General features: G+C 37.3%; 1 protein-coding gene across 3 annotated transcripts in view; it reads left to right on the top strand.

Moving 5' to 3' along the window:
- The window catches only part of BMAL2 (basic helix-loop-helix ARNT like 2), a 43,311-nt gene extending 26,485 nt beyond the window's left edge, over positions 1–16,826 (top strand). For all 3 annotated transcript variants that reach the window (XM_089524641.1, XM_089524640.1, XM_089524643.1), the window contains exons 10-17: positions 1,238–1,478; positions 2,531–2,637; positions 6,154–6,304; positions 7,690–7,748; positions 8,319–8,427; positions 9,680–9,770; positions 11,606–11,714; positions 13,388–16,826. In XM_089524641.1, coding sequence (XP_089380767.1) covers positions 1,238–1,478; positions 2,531–2,637; positions 6,154–6,304; positions 7,690–7,748; positions 8,319–8,427; positions 9,680–9,770; positions 11,606–11,714; positions 13,388–13,521 — 1,001 coding nt within the window. In that variant the 3' untranslated portion in view covers positions 13,522–16,826. The remainder of the gene's footprint in view (positions 1–1,237; positions 1,479–2,530; positions 2,638–6,153; positions 6,305–7,689; positions 7,749–8,318; positions 8,428–9,679; positions 9,771–11,605; positions 11,715–13,387) is intronic.
- Positions 16,827–17,331: the final 505 nt, after the last annotated feature.

Below are 17,331 nucleotides of genomic sequence, written 5' to 3'. Positions count from 1 at the left end.
TATGGTTGAATCCTCTTCTACAAAACAGTGATTTCCATAAGTATTTCTTGTTTTAGAATTTTCTATGTACATTCTCTGTTTTATGGATATAACCAATGACAGTTTAAAATTGCTATACTTTACTTTAAAACTGTCTTTAGGGCATAAAATCTTCTTTTGTGTAAATCTATGAGTATTCTTTTATTTTTGGTCCAGTTTTATTTACTGACCTCTTGATGTACTCTTTCTTTATGGATGTATGTAAATTATGTTTATTCATCTGAGGAAAAAAAGTGGAAACAGAAACATAACAGACTGAAAGTAATAGCAGAATACTCTTCTGCTTTCCCCGGAAACCTTACAGTTTACTGTAGGCAATAAAATGGGGTGATGCCAAATCCAGACCTGAGCTGTATCTCTACTGTCTGTCACTTCAGCTGAAACAGTGTAAGAAAGTTACTAAAGCACCATCCTAAACAAGAGAGCTCTTACTTAGTTGTGTATAAGGTTGATCGGCTTATTTACTGTCTCACAAAAAAATAACGTGTAGGCATATTTTGTGCTGCATACCTTAGAAGCAAGGTACAGAATCAATAGAATCAGAATCAATTCCATGAGACGTGTACTGTGGAGTTATGTATTCAAATGTTTCCCCACTGTGCAGGGAGATACCAGCTACCCATGCTAATGTGTTACAGAGAAGTAGTTCAGCCATGCCTTTCACTTGGTTATGCTTTCATACACACATGGAATTATTTCTAGGGGGAAGTATTTGGTTATACTGTCCCTTGTCTGTAGTTTTAAATACTGCAGTCCAGCAACTAGTATTCGAGTTTGCTGAACTGAACTCTTGTTAATGCAATCTCTAAACAGGCAAGGTTTTAAATAAAAACAAATCTAAACTTCCTTCTGCATTTTATTTAGCTCAATATGAATTATAGTATGTGTGAAATCCAAACAGTCATGTACAGGAAAGTCTCTATTACTAAACTGTTTAATTTTCTTCTTATATGTGAGAACATCTTTTAATTGCCAGCACCTGTGACTTACCTTCCCAAATCTTTTGTAAGATTAGAAGTGCGCTTCCACAGGTAAGCTAAACCTGAATAGTGTTTAAAAAACAAGTCCGAATGAATTAACACTACAGTCTTATGTATAGATTTGTAGGGCTCCTGCCTTTAGGCAAGCACAAAACATAATAGCAATTAATGTTTTTGAAGAAGAAGATGAAACCCATTTTGTGTTTTGACTAATTTAGATCATAAAAAGTACTGTACTGTTCATTGCACGGGGTATCTGAAGAACTGGCCTCCTAATGAGGTGGGAGTTGAAGAGGAGAGCGATACGGAAAAAGGCAGCAGTAACTTCAACTGTCTCGTTGCAATTGGCCGACTACATCCTTACACTGTTCCACAAAAAAGCAGTGAGATAAAAGTCAAGCCAACAGAATTCGTAACACGTTTTGCCATGGATGGAAAATTTGTTTTTGTAGACCAACGGTAAGTCTTTCTATATTTTTAAAAATGAAAATAAGCTCTTAAATTCATCTAAGGTTTTCAGTACTTTGGGGTGAAACAGACCTCCCCAAAGGGGTGGCTTGAAGCCGCACTGAGAGAACTGGGTTGGGGCCGTGGCAACCACATGCAGCAGCACCAATCTGCCTTTATGCCGGCCCAAAAAGAAGTGGCAAAATGCTGTTCCTTATTTACCCAGCAAAAAGCCAGCTTTTCCTGCCCCACTGCAGGTTTATGGTGCTCCTGCAGCATGTGGCGTATAAATACCATGCTGCTAGAGTGCCCTGAAGCCAGCCCACATGTGAGCAGGTGGGCAGCATGACACCGGTTTCCAGGTGGCTTCAGTGTGTGTGGCATCAAAATGCAGTGCTCTGAAGCTACCTGGAAGCTGGCACAAAGGTTTAGTCTGCTTCACCCCTAAAAGTCTGGTTTTTCTGGAAGGCTTTTATTAAGGTATCAATATTCTGTAAAATCTTTTGGAGTCCCCAGTTAAAAGAATTGTTTAGATAAGCAGTTGCTAAATTGAGACATGGTTTCTTTTTTGTATTTATATTTTTAATATTGAATCAAAGAGGATCATTAGCAAAAGTTATAAGTATAAATGATGAAATAAACATGCTTCTGATGCTTGGAGGTTTATAGTTTCAGTACTCTAGTGTCTATCCTTTGGTCTAATGAAACAAAATAATTATGTGATATTTATATTTTTCAGATTGAATAAAAGAGTCTCATTTGCAAAAGTTATAAGTCTAAATGATGAAAAAATGCTTCTGAAGTTTAGAGATTTATATTTTTATTACCCTAGTGTTATCCTTAAGTCTGATGAAACAGTTATATGATATCCCATTTTTTTGTCTTTTGTTTTAGCTGTTTGTATTAAATTCTGAATTAACTATTGTTTCATTTCAAATGCCAAGTATCTGTAACTTATGATATGCATTTTCTGTTTTGGGAACTACTAGAATGTGGCTACTGATTTAAAGAAAATCAGTTTTGGAAATTAGTAAAAACTATAATGTTTTTGCATTTCCTTGTAGTGCAACAGCAATTTTAGGATATTTGCCACAAGAGCTTCTGGGAACTTCTTGTTATGAGTATTTCCACCAAGATGATCACAGTCACCTAACTGAAAAACACAAAGCAGGTACAGTGCATCAGTTATTACATGGTTCTTTATTTATCTTGTCCTCTATTGTTTTAAGTTTGAAGCCCACCACCTGTATTCTTGCTGGTACAAGAGTAGGATATAAATATTACCAACAACAAAGAGTGCATCTGCATTGTAGAAATAATGCAGTTTGACACCACTTTAACTGCTATGTCTCCATCCAACAGAATCTTGGGATCTATAGTTTTGTGAGACACCAGCACTCTTTGGTAGAGAAAGCTAAAGGCCCTGTAAAACTACAAATCCCAGAGTACTATAGGATGTAGCTACAGACTTAAAGTGGTGCCAAACTGCATTATTTTTACAGTGAAGATACACTCCAAAAATTCCTTTGAAATCAAGACTGTCTTCAGTGTGAAACTGCAAGGCACATTTTAGGTCAAGTACAGTGAATTCCTCAAAGCCTCTGCACTATCACATCTGGAAATAAGTTCACTGTTATAACAGGTAAAACTTGCAATGATAATCCAAAGTCAAATTACTTTACTACTATTTGGGGTAAAAACCTCTCAGAATAAGTCCCAGTCTGTTTGCTCCCACTAAATGCTTCAAATTCCACCACCCCCACAGGTGCATGCCCAGTCATATCTCTACAGCCCCATGTTAAATTTAGATTTGTAATGAATGAGGAAGAAAGAAAAGATTTAAAGCATAAACAAACATTTTAGAAAATGAAACCACAAATGTTAATTATAGAAGTTAATTCAGTGGGTTCAGCAGTAGTTAATTCTTCTTGGAATGCTAAGCAGGCCAGCCTAGTTACTTGTAATACATTAATATTATAGAGGGGCAGCAAATGCACAAATAACAACGAATGCAGTTTAGTGTACTACTGATATCCAAAATTAGAATAAAGCTGAGGAAACATACCAAATCAATCACCTTACCAAAATATGATCTAAAGAACATCCCAACAGAATTTAATGAAGGTGTGAAGAACAAATTTTGCTATTAAGCCTAGTGGATTGATACCCAGATGCGCTACGAACAGAAGTCTGACATAGGCCTGGTACAGACCGGCGCTTTGTGCCGGCCTAGGGCCGAAAGTAGGGCTTGGTAGTGTCTGCACGCTCCCGAGCCCTTCTGCACCATCTTGGCATGCCGCTGTTTACATGGGGCATGCCACGATGATGTTGCTCGTGCAAGGCACACAAACGGTGCTGTGCACAGGGAGCATCATGAGGGTGCGACATGCCCCTTATGGCGCTCCTGCAATGCCGGCAAAAGAAGCTCCTTTTCAGGGTTTCTTTTCCCGGCGGGTTTCAGGTGTGGTATCCGGTTGCCATGTCCCCAACCCTGCGCATCCAGGGGCGGCACAGAGCCACTTCTTTTGGGCTGTCTGTACAGCCCTGTAGTAAAAAAGGAATGTAGAAAAATTATACCTGTGGCCAAAAAGAAGAATAAGAAACAATGGATGACAAAAAGAAAGAAAAGGGAGATAGAAACACAGTTACAACCATGAATACTACTGTCTAGCAACTAGTGCACAGAGATAAAGAAACTTATTACAACGGTCAGTGCAAAGAAATTGATGCCAGCAACAAAAAATGAAGGACAAGAGACCTCTTCCATAAGATCTGAGAAATCAAAGGGAAATTTTTAAAAAGGGTGGGGGTGCTCTGTGATCAGAAAGGGAACAAAATATATGACCATGATGAAATAATAACAATAAAAAACATTGGATACAATACACAGAAGAGCTATACAAAAATGTGAAAGGTCAAATGACACATGGGAAGAAGAAACTTATCAAGAGAAACTCCAAATTTTGGAAAGCGAAGTTAAAGCTGCACTAAAAACAATTGGAAAGAGTAAATCACCAGGAACAGACAACATACCAATAGAACTGTTGCAATTCAAGTATAGTTCTGGCTAAAATCCGCCAATAAATGTGGAACACAAAACATTGGAAATAATTGGAAGCAGCCAATTTACATCCCTGTCTATAAAAAAGGAGACACAAATGATTGCAGCTACAAATGATTATTGACTACAGCAAAGCCTCTGACTGCACAGATCACAAAAAGCTATGGCTTGCTCTTAGAGGAATGGGAGTGTCACACATCCAATCATTTTTATGTGTAACCATTACTCAAGACAAGAGGCTGATGTTAGAACAGAATACAGAGAAACAGAATAGTTCCCAGTCAGCGAAGGGGTCGGATACTATCATCCTATTTATTCAACCTGCATGTAGAAAATATAATTCACTCATCAGGCTTAGAGTCAGAGCCAGGAGGAGTGATAAGGGGGGGGGGGGGGGAAGGAACATTAACAACCTAAGATATGCATATGACACAATATTACTGGCAGAAACCAACAAGAACCTGCAACAATTACTGAAGAAGTTTAAGGAGGAAAGTCTTAAAGTTGGATTAATGCTGATTATGAAAACAAAAATAATGACCACGGAGGAGCTACAAGAATTCACCCTAGGCAAGGAGAAAATCAAAATAGTGAGAGAGTTCCCATACCTTGAATCAAATATTGACCAGAACAGTCAGACTGCAGTTAAGAAATCAAAAGAAGACTAGGATTGGGAAAGGCAGCTATGAAAGAACTGCACAAGATCCTAAAGTGCAAAGATATAACTCTCAATACTGTGAGGATACCCCAGGCCATTGTATTCCCTGTCACAATGTATGCATGTGAGACTTAGACAGTGAAGAAAACTGATAGAAGGAAAATCAACTCATTTGAGATGTAGTGCTGGAGAAGAGGGCTGAAAATGCCAAAAAAACAAACAATTGGATTCTAGAACCGATCAAGCCTGAACTCTCCCTGGAAGCCAGGATGATTAAATTGAGACTATCATACTTTGGCCACATTATGAGAAAGCATGAATCCTTAGAAAAGACAATGATGCTGGGGAAAGTATAGGGCAGTACAAAGAGAGGAAGACCACACACCAGTTGGTTAGACTCGATCAGGGGGGCCACGAGCCTGAGCCTACAGGACCAGAGCAGTGCAATCGAGATCAGGGAATCTTGGAAATGTCTCATCCATAGGGTTACCATGCATTGAAGTCAACTCGAGGGCATGTAACAAAAACACTTGTATATCCAGCTGTTCAAACATAGATGGATGCTGCCTGGCCACTCCTGCCTTCCTTAGCCATTAAAGGCAATGAGGGAAGGGTAGCAGGAGACAGGTAGGTTCTGTGGCAGGGGGTGATTATATGATGGTGGTGGTGGATATCCTCTTCTGTAAGGATTATGGAAAGACATATGTATATGTCAGTGACAAGAGTTCTCTTTCTCAGAACAACAGAAAAGGAGAGGCACAGTGCTTCCTTTGCTGAAGAAATTACACATTGGTCTCGGTTTTATTTCCCCATTTGTTGAATAGCAGTTATCAGGGAGTGAAGGATAAGATGAATAAGATTTAAAGGACACAATACAACTGTCATACTGTATAAGCAAAGATTTTTAATAATTAGGACTGAAATTAATGAATAAACTGTAACCTGTTTTATTAATTTTTTTTCTCTAGTGCTGCAGAGCAAAGAAAAAATATTTACAAATTCCTACAAATTCAAAGCAAAGGATGGCTCATTTGTTACATTAAAAAGTCAGTGGTTTAGTTTCATAAATCCATGGACCAAAGAACTGGAATACATTGTTTCAATCAATACGGTTGTTTTGTAAGTTGTTCAAAATTCCCCCAATGACCTATTTTTAATATTTATTTTAGTCTAGATAGGAAATATAATAGCGAGAAAGGCATTTGCTTTAATTATCTCTGGCCTGCTCATGTAAAACAGTGTTCTCTCTTTTATGTTTTTTTTAGATGCCTTGTTTATTCATCAACATGTGTACTGTTTTCATAACAAAAAATACATCCATGTTTTGCTGTTTTATTCTTTGTTAAACATACTGTTTTGCATTGTTTGAAAATCTTTAATTAATTTTTTTAAAATTGCAAGTAGCAAGTACATTAAAATATATATGTTGTTGCTGATGTAAGGGATGGTGAAATTTAATTTGCAGTTATAGGTTTATTTGTTAATTAACCTGTCAGGTTTTTATTTTAAGAGACTATATGATTTCTTTTTGAATTTTAAGAGAGCACAGGATTTACAGAGTAATTCATGTTGGTTTGTTACCACTGCCCCAAGTGGCACTTGAGGAAAAAAAGGTCCTTCAAAAATACTTTTTCAGTAACCTTTCCCCAGCCTGTCACTATTCAACATAATTCAATTAATTCCATCCTGCTAACTTTCCTACTAAGCAAATCACTTTGAATTCAGGGGCATCAGTTTTACATGGATAGTATTTTTATGCCTATCACAGGTCTACTCTGCACTTCAGAAATGACTGCTGTGGTTCAACAATGGAATTCTTGGATTTGTATTTTGTTGTTGCACCAGAACTCTCTGACAGAGAAGGCTAAATATTTCACAAATCTCCAAATGTCATAGCTTTGATCCATAGCAATTAAAGCAGGGTCAAACTACATTATTTCTGCAGTGCTGACTAGACCCTAGTTTTTAAGCCAGTTGTTTCCTTTACCTATGTATAGCAAGACATGTTAGATTTTATTAAAGCATTAATATATTTCATTTTTCATTGCATTGATCCACCACGTCTAACTTGTTGGATAAAATCTGACCTTTTTAGGTCTGACTTAAATCTGACCTGGGAGCTCTTCACCTGTTGGGCTCAGTAGGTATAATCAATATACTGATTGTTGGATACACAGTGGGCCTTGTCTGCTTGCTTTGCCCTAGAACTTTCTTTAGAGGTAGATTCTCTCTGATGTGCTCTGGAAAACTGCAACCCTTAATATCTAGGAGGGGTTAATGGTAAAGACAGTTACATTGAATTCTGTATGTGTGCACTTTCATTCCTTGTAACAAATGCATTGGATATAAGCCAGTTCAAAGAGGTCAGTTTTTATTAACTTTCTCCAATATGTGAAAATGCCTTTAGTCTTTGTTACTCTCCCATCCTTATAATTTTAACCCATTGTACTGAGGAAGTTATATCTGAAAAAACTTCACTTTTTTTCTGTGCTGATAATTTTTAGAGGTCATAATGAATCAGGTGAAGAAGCACTGCTGCCCTGCAGTTCCCTGTCTTCAGAAGGCAAGTATGTTTTCGTATTGTAAAAATAATAGACATATTCTTCCCAGAATATTATTACACATAACAGAAATATACAAACAAAACTGTGCTGTATTGTTGCATTAAGACTATATTTTGGTGACATGACTATGACTTTGGTGACAATGTAAATCCTGATATTGGTAGGAAATGGGTCTGTTATATTAATGAAATTGCCAGAATAAAAGGATCCTTCCAACTTTACTTTTTTCATGAAAAGCTTCATTTCCTTCATTTGAAATTACACTGTTTCTTTAGTATGCCCTTCAGATACAATAATAAAAGAACACATTTCTCTATCTTTGGGAGTAAAGTGTCATTATACTTTATTTATTACATTATTGTAACTTTTTTCCTGGTTTTTGTTGAGTACCAAAGTCGCTCACATCAGTAAACAAAAAAACCAGGTAGGACCTGCAACTGGGATTACAGATGAAAATGACAAAGTCATACAAGGGGAGTGGAGCTAAATCAGTTCCTTAAACAGGCGGGTGTGTGATGTTAGCAGGCGTTTAACCAGAATACACTGACTCTCTTTTTCTCTTAAAACAGATACACCGAAGCCACCATTTCTCAGTGTACCAGGGATGTCTACAGGAACTGTACTTGGGGCTGGAAGCATAGGAACTGAGATTGCAAATGAAGTCTTAGATTTACAAAGGTAATTTTGGCTTTAGAACTCTTAAATCAAGCTTTTTAAAGAAAAAAAATAGCTTACTGATTAAACATCCTAATGATATGGAACAGCTACTAATTTGATGTTACAAGCCCTTTTGTTGGCCACTCTCCTTCTTCCTACCATACTCTTTAGAATAAAGTGTTTTCAGGCAAAAAGAGGACATTTCTGGGATATCTTCCATACTTATGTCCTAATTTAGTTGAGAACTCCTGCTTCAGTGCCAAAATACTTGAATTTTATTGATACTCCCAACCAGAATAACCCATTGAATCAACTGTTCAATGGTGAGTCAGCACTTAAGTAAATCCCATAGAATAGTTCCAATGGGTCTATTATAATTGGGGATAGACAGCATGGTGTAATGGTTTGAGTGTTGGACTATAAGTATAGAAATCGGAGTCGAATTCCCTGCTCACCCACGGGAACCTTGGGTGAGTCACATTCAGCCCCAGAAAACCCTGTGATAGATTTGTCTTAGGGTCACCATAAGCTGGAAAGGACTTGAAGGCACATAGGAACAACAACAACATTCTAATTAGGACTATTAGCAGGATTCAGATTGTAATATCTTATTTAAATTTAGTACTGACCAGAGTTGTAGCCTAATCAACTCATAACATAGGCCCAAGACAGATGGGCTGAAAGGATTGTGCCGGTGGCTATACTAGGGTTAGGGACCGTGCACCAACCACACAGTACCTAACCCTAGTACGTGTGGGTGGCGGCCTCCCATCCACACGGGAGCTGCCATCTTTACGTAAGCGATGCACAGCGTCTGTGCATCACTGCGCGTCACTTGCACCAATGGTGCACTCGTGACGTCCGCCCGACGGCTAAAATACAATCCGGTTTTTCCAGGTTCTTTTTACTCCGGAGGGATGCCACGTGGTTTGGCAGCTGCAGCGTCCCTCCAGAGAGAAATATGCTGCCGGTAGGCCGCCCTTTTGGGCCGGTCTGTACTGGGCCATACTGTTCAGTAAGAGGGATGGTTCAAACAGAATTTGAGCACTCATATATATGAATGAATATTAGAGTGCTCTTCCTATGTACTAGAAATAATAATAGTGAATATTTTATAGTGTGATTGCGTTTAAGTTAATATGTTTGCCTTTGCTTATAGCATAGCAGTACTACTGTAAAATATTTCTGACCAGGTCCTGTTTCATACATCATATTCAAAGTTGTTATCTGAAGGCATTTTAATGAAGATTAAATATTATTTTTGTTTGTGTAGGTCGCATACTTCTCCATCTGCCGGTGATTTAAGTCCATCAGATCTTATGAGAACGTCTACTTCCCCAGTTTTAACAGTAAACTGTAGCAATGTAAGTTTTCCTGAACTACTGACCATTAAGAATGGCTTGTGTTTATAAATCATTTGGTTTTTATTTAATTTGCTAGTCTTCCTCATAGATGTGTGAAGAATAGCGCAAAAAGGGAGCCTGAGGGGCTGCCTCTGACATTTTGCAGACAGCCAAAGGATGAACCTCTGAAGAAGAATCCTCTACATGGGCTTGGGCAAATGGATCCCACTGGGTTGGAATGCAGTCCTGTGCCTTCAGGTGCCACAATTGTAGAGTGTATGTGTGCAAGCTGTTCAGTGTAGAGACCGTAGAGGGAGAGCTAGTTGGGTCTTTTCTTGGTCTATGTGGGGACTCCTTTAAGATTTGTAACGCACATTGGAAGCTATTGCTGCTTAAAACAAAAGCTGTAGGTTGAACTAGTCTTCTATCACTCTCGGCTAAAAAAATTTCTGTGTTTCCTCCTGTTTCTTTGGATAAACTTTCTACACTGCTGAACTCTTCCAAACCTGCAACTTGTTCTCTTGATCCAATTCCTGCTCGTCTTCTAATTTCTATAGCTCCCTCTTTTCTGCCCTCGCTTCTCTATATCTTTAATCTCTCTCTCTCTCTCTCTATGGGTTCTTTCCCTTCGGTCTTTAAACATGCTTTAGTTTCTCCTATTCTGAAAAACCTCTCTTCTTTGTCTAGCTATTGTCTGATTTCTCTTCTTCCTTTTCTTTCTAAGGTTTTGGAACGGGTCATTTATTCTCACTGTCCTGAGTTTCTTATCTATTTTATTGTTTGTATGTACAGCGCTGTGCAAATCTACAGCACTATATAAATAAAGCATAACAACAACAACTGTAGGGAGAAGTGCAGCCCCCTAGGGTATTTTGTGGCCCCAGTCCCCTCAGATTCTCATGTTTTGCTCTCCCTAGGCTGTTTTTCAGCCTAGGAAAGACTTTTTCCAGTAGGAAGTAATCTAAAAGTGGAATTGTCTGCCATATCCTTTTGGAAAAAAATCCCTAAAATAGACCAAAGAGGATCATAAACATAGTGAAATTGTTCTCTGACCCCTTTAGGGGGTGTGGACCCCCAAGATCCCTTGGGAGGGTCAGTATGGCCCACCAATCCCCAAAGAAATGCCCACTCTTACTATGAGTGCTCACAGAAGTATTTTCTGTACTTAACTGTGGTGATAACAAATGATGACTGTAGACAAAATAATTGTGGTATATACTAATAATTTTGAAAATACATGTTTTTTTAAAAATGGTTTGACTTTGCTTTGGTTTTTCATAAAACTATCTAATGAAGAAACTATTTAATCATTTCTCAAGTATGAGTATTTACAATCTGGCTAACCTAGGTATTTAATTTTTATCTTATGAAATTAAGTTGGTTTGGTTTGCTCAGTAAATTAGAGACCTCAACCAAGGGTATTTCTTTTTTATTTGCTCTATTTTTGTGAGAGTGGGGCTGGGTCAGGGAAGAATAAAGGTGAAAGGAACAACAACAACAACAAAAAGGGGGAGGGGGAAGAAAAGACAAAATTGTGTAGAGGACATATTCCCATACCTATATATACGTGGCTACTCTTAAATCTACATGGGATTACAGCCGCAATGCTTAGCATATTTAACTCTAGTTTGGATTGTGGAATTTAATTCAAGATCTGTGTATAGCTCAAATCTGATTTTAGAAGGAAGTTATAGATCATGGGCAATTACAGGATGGTTGCTATCTGAAAATTTGTCAGTTCCTTTTAAACAAAGCCACCTTATTTGGCTAATATTTCCCTGATTATTAATGTTTATTTCTTTAATGCCTGTAATTTGATTAAGAATTGAAAGTTTGATTTTTTCCTTTGTTCTCAGGTGCCTAATAAAGAACTTACACAGTTATGTCCTTCAGTTATAGAGGATTTGGAAACTTCAGGGCAAAATCAGGGCACTGTTTCATTTCCTACCAACGAGCCACTTCTCAGTAAGCTTTTTTTCTCATAACTTTTTCATTGTGGAGATAATTAGTAGCTTCTGAAGACAGAGATTTGTAAAACTGAGTTGTTGGTGCTCCCACTAATGAAAAGCTTAGGTGAACAAAAAGACTATATAACCTCTGAATGTTTTCTGATTGTACTGAGATACACAAATCAAAAGATTTTTAGCTGAGCCACACAAAACAATTGCACACAGCTGTTCCTTACAATTTCTTTTAACGTCTGTGATTGCTTATTTTCATCTGGTAACCATCTGAAATCTTTCAGCAAGCAACACTTGTAATTTTATAAAGACAGTGTGGCTGGCACGGGTAGTCCATTATCATTGTTACCAAGGTTAATATATTATCTATGTAATGGATCTGACTATCTCACCACAACTTTTGTGTTTTCATATGAAGATTGGCTGGGGTTCTTCTGAGCCATAAATCTTCTTCTGTTAATAATATGAAAGCAAATGTTTCTTCATGGGTAGCAGTGTTGCTATCACTTTTTAAAAGTATTCAGTTGCCGTATAATAACTAGGCTGCAGTGAGTGGTGTCTTGGGGGCCTGTGCATGCATGCACACTCTCTCCCTTAGTTGAAAAGGAGAATCAGCCAGTTTATCCCTCCCCTTCCCTTCATGCTGAGTTTACATTCCCATTTCTCTTTTGCTGGTCAGCTTGTTGAAGGATGAGGAAACATGTGATTTAAATTCAAGCATGCAGTCTTTGCACTGTATGCTTTGATGACTTCCCCCTTTTAAACTGTGTTGCTGACAGAACGCCAAACCATGATAATTCGTCAGGAGTGCACTTTGAATGTGGAAGACATCATGCAGGACAGACTCTTCTTGATGTATGACAGCCTTTGGGGGGTGCAGTTGTACAGGGAAAGCAAGTGTGCAAGGAATGTCATTCCCCATGTACCGTCTTCCTAAGCACAACTGTAGGAGTGCAGAGGAGTGAATGAGGGACAATCTCGCATGGAACAGGTCATATAAGAGGCCTCAGAAGGCCACATATAGACCACAAATCACCCCTGTGTTATAATGCAATCACCAGTACAATAAAATAGTAAATGTACATGTTATTCCTATTTTCTTACCATGCATGCTTTAAGGCAGACACAGTAAGACAATAAAGCCCAATTTCTTTTAGATGTGGAATACAACATTTATAAACACAAATTCTACAAATGAGCCAAAGGAAATATTTTTCTAACATAAAGTGAAAAATCTTAGTTTTTTAAATTATTTTCTACAAGAAAAAAAGGATATTTCAGAGGCTGTGGAAGAAACTGAGCCTTCTGCAATCTAATAAAAGGCTAGACTGCTAAGATTGTTTGCGGAGCTGGCTTTCAGTGCACATGCTCACTTTAGTAAGTCAGGATCCTACTAAGTTCTTACAGCCTAGTACATCTCTGCTCCCCCCCCCCCCCTCACAAGCTGAGCAGCTCACCCCTTAGGCCAGATGTGGTGCCAAAAGCTCTCAGCTAGCTCTGTGGTTGCCTCTGGTGTTCAGCCACAGCTCCATCCCTCCATCAGAGCCAATGATTCGGGACAAGTATAGTGATAATGCTAGGGACAGGTGGTTTGCTCTATTTGCATTATATTAGATTTCGGACTGTATGAATTTTTGTACATTATAAGTACCTTTGTCTTCCCTGTCCCACATACAGGCGATGCTTCTCAGTTGGATTTTGATGCAGTATGTGAAAACGACACTGCCATGGCTGCTCTTATGAATTACTTGGAAGCTGAAGGTGGGCTGGGTGATCCAGCAGAACTCAATGACATGCAGTGGACTCTCTAGTTTTACTCAAGTGAAGAGGAGCATATGTTTCTTTGATGCATAGAGTAATCATTTATCCTCAAGTACTGTACTGTATTAGTGGTACCTTTTAAGGCTTTAAATACAATATCTATTTTTGAAAGACTTCTGCCTTACTCATAAAGACATGGTTTTGGCTGCATATATTTAAAAGATGTGATATTTTTAAAAACACACAGAACCTCAGTTTTCTTACATATGTTGACTGGAATGCTTAAAAACATGGTTATATTTTTATTAAACTCTTTTAAAGAGAGGTTACTGTAAAATGGGCTTAGGGATTTTGTTCTCGGACGTTTCTATCTTTGAAATATCTATTTATTGGTGTTTTTGCTAGTTGTTCCTAATTTATTAGTGTTGATTCATAAAAGCATACTGTATTTAAGTAGGTCTAGACATTGTAATGTCCATTTATGTAAATGGTCTAGTTTAAAATGTTTTATTTTATTGTTTGACTACAATACCTGGGATCAAGAAACTACCAGTAGACATTTATAAAACTAAATAGTCATCCATCATTTTGTTCAGGAAATAATTCAGTATATTGCCAAGTACAAGGCAACTACAGGGAACTTAAACAACTGAACTTGGTTCATTTTCTAGTGTTTGAAGCAATAATCTAGAACATGAAGCACAAGAAGGGATGACATTAAATCAATATATAAAGTATGAAGTATACTGTCAGTGACTGTGTAGTGGAAACTCTCTTAAGAAGCATCATTGGTATACTTGTTAAGAGTTTTAAGATGTAAAAGATTGGAGTAAAAATAAACCAGTTGACTAAAAATTAAAGGGCTTTTTTCTGTCAAGTTTGGGGGGGGGGATTTTTAATTTTGTGTAAGACACCTATATAAAAATAGTGCATATGCACTACTGGTGTAGCTCTCGAGCACCTGTGTATTTTTTTAAAAATTCCAGTGTGCAAATTGTACCTAAAGGTATGGGGAATAGCTAGCCTTAGTCCTAAAGGGAAAAAGAAATATTAGCATACTGAGGACAGAGCTTAGTGCTTTTTACAGTGCATCCCTTTGTAGAATGATTCAGAAATAGGTTTTGAGTTCAGTGAGACTAATTCTCAGATGGGACTGCAATAACCTTTCCACCATCATTGAATGCTGTGAATATATTAAACATGGATGTACTAATGCATTTTGACATAGGCATACATCTTTCCTCACCTATTAGCTAAAATATAAGGAAGGCTCTGAAAACCCTCAAAACATAAAGTACTGGCCCAATGAGATAGTTAAGTAATAAAACTTGAATATGCTGGTAAATTCATCTACTGAGATGAACTTTGTAATATGTTTTAAAATTTTAGTTTAATATAGGTACAGTAATAATTTTTCTATATTTGAACATTAAAAATAGCTTGGTTAAGAGTAGTGTATGTTAGATTAAAACTACTGCAGATTTAATGTGAAAGTGTGTCTGGGAGAATTCCTTCATTCATTATGAAATTGGTACATGCGCCATGTACAATACTCTGCATTTAATTTTCCTCTGACCTCACTGTCTAGAAAGCCACCCAGTTTCAGTGTATAAATAACTAAAATTCTGTATTACACTTTATGTATCTGATGAGATTGAATATAGTCTGTAAAATCTAATACTATAATAAGTATGTTAAACGTTAAGGTGCTATAGGGACTCTAATATATTTGATAACGTTAGTGTTTGTGGAGCCATTTATGTATCCTCACAGTTTGTACATGCAGTTAAAAAAATGTTCACCTTTTCCACTTTACAGATTCTGCTGTAAGTATACATTCTCCTAACTGCTAATTATGTAATGCTTGAAGCAACCCTGAGAGTGTTTGCTTCTAAAATAATTCTAGGAAAAGCAAAAAGCTGAATCATGACTCTAAATGGCCGCTAGATGACTCACTACTTCTGTTACAGTCGTACACTTTATTTTGTCTTGCAACAATATTGTATGGGTTGCATTGATGTTTATAATACAGATGTAGGATAGATGTGAGGAAAATATTTAACAATAATGTGGGGAATGTTTTATGTTTAGACGATGGCAGTACATTAGTCAGTGGATATTATTTTTCCAGCCTGTCTGTCTTCTGTTGGTGTTTTGTTTTACTTTGAAAAAGAAAACGGGCCAAAATCTTGACAGTTTGTCAAAAATTCACGTAAGAACTTGTGGATACTGTAAAGCTGAATGTGGCTCAAAGTGTAGAGTTGCTTTCAACAACGGAGAGTCTGTAGATTACATCCAGGCCCTTAAGGGATGTTTCCTCTGTGACCATTGTCAAGCAAGAAATAAAAGAGGGTGTCAGTGATAAATAATTGCTGTAGCAAGAAGATCTGGCCAAAGGGTTGCTATTGTAATTTTGTCCATTATTCCCCAATGTTTTCTTCATCTTGCAAATCTAGTTGCTTTCTAGAGGTGTAGAGTAATGAAAAAAGTGTGTTACTCAGATGTAAACAGTGGCAAGCCTACTGTACCCTGTCCTGTGCAATCATGGACCAATAATAAGAAATATGTCAATTGGGCCTGAAACAGATGGGTGAAATTACGTGGTTTTCCGCTGGATTTGGGGCATGGCATTTAGATGACGAACTCCCAAACACAGTGGGAAACCATGCTGGACCTGCATCATCGCGAAAGAACCAAGACAAAAAGGAGCGGTAAAATACCATTCCTTTTGCTAGTTTGGTTTAAAACTGCTGTGGCAGCCCAAATCAGGGCTGTGTATGTGTGTGGTCACCATGGTCCTGGCATGTTTTTTTCAACCTGTCTGTTTTGGGCCATGGACACTTGCCATTTTGGATAGTTTCTTAAAAATTTGAATGCAGTAATTAATACTGTATATTTTAATATAGGGAAAGTTAGTATAAGGAAACTAGCAAACACTTATTTGTCCTATTCTATTTATCCTAATCTGTCTTATTTATCTGTACACTTGCTGGCTGAGTGTTCAAAAATTCTAATAGATGGGCTAATTAAGTCTTCTAATGCACATTGTCAACTGTCCAGAAAAATAATAGGTTGGAAAATTCCTGTGACTATTTGTGCATCTCCTATTTTATCCTTTTGGAGGTAATTCCTTTGTGGAACTAGCTTGTTTTAATAGGGCAGAGCTTTCCATGAGCAACATGAACAGTATATCTGTGTATATGCTCACTTTTAAAATTATTTCCTTGTTTCTACCAATTGAAAAGTGTACTGATTTTTTTCTGTTTACCAATTTCTACTTTTCACAATACATTTTGTAAGTATTTATGCTAATTAATGGGTAGGGAAATTCAAATATATTTTATACAAAAATGTCCTTGGAGTGTGTGTGTATGTTGTTGTTTTTTTAAATAGGCAGCATTAACACTCTGTTTAACCAGTTCAGTTGATTAGTTGAATAGTTCTTCTAGACTGATTCATGAAATCTGTGTTTCCATAATTATGATTTTACATTGCTTTCATCTGAAGAGTGCTGGGTTGCAAGCCTAAAAAGCTTTCTACCTCCTCTATGCTTGGTGTATATAATTGAATCCAGAAGTTACATTCTTAACAGAAGATTCTTCTCTTGTAGTGTGTACCTGGCCTCACTGCTTGCCTTATACATGTAGATATATGTGCGTCTTTAACACTACATTGTCCTTGCACTTTTTTTTATAAAGTTTATTGAATTAAAAAACATATAAACATACATGCTCTGAAACAAACATAAAACATTCTTACATACTTACATTAACATTCTAACATTGATACTTACATTTACATTCACATAGCAGTTTAGAAATTGTTTCTTCCTACTTCTTGCTATATTTTCTTCTCTTTTC

This window comes from Sceloporus occidentalis, unplaced genomic scaffold (assembly GCF_023333645.1).
Source record: "Sceloporus occidentalis isolate IW3139 unplaced genomic scaffold, rSceOcc1.0.p SCAF_5, whole genome shotgun sequence".
Lineage (NCBI taxonomy): Eukaryota > Metazoa > Chordata > Lepidosauria > Squamata > Phrynosomatidae > Sceloporus > Sceloporus occidentalis.
This window is presented reverse-complemented; position numbering and strand designations above follow the sequence as displayed.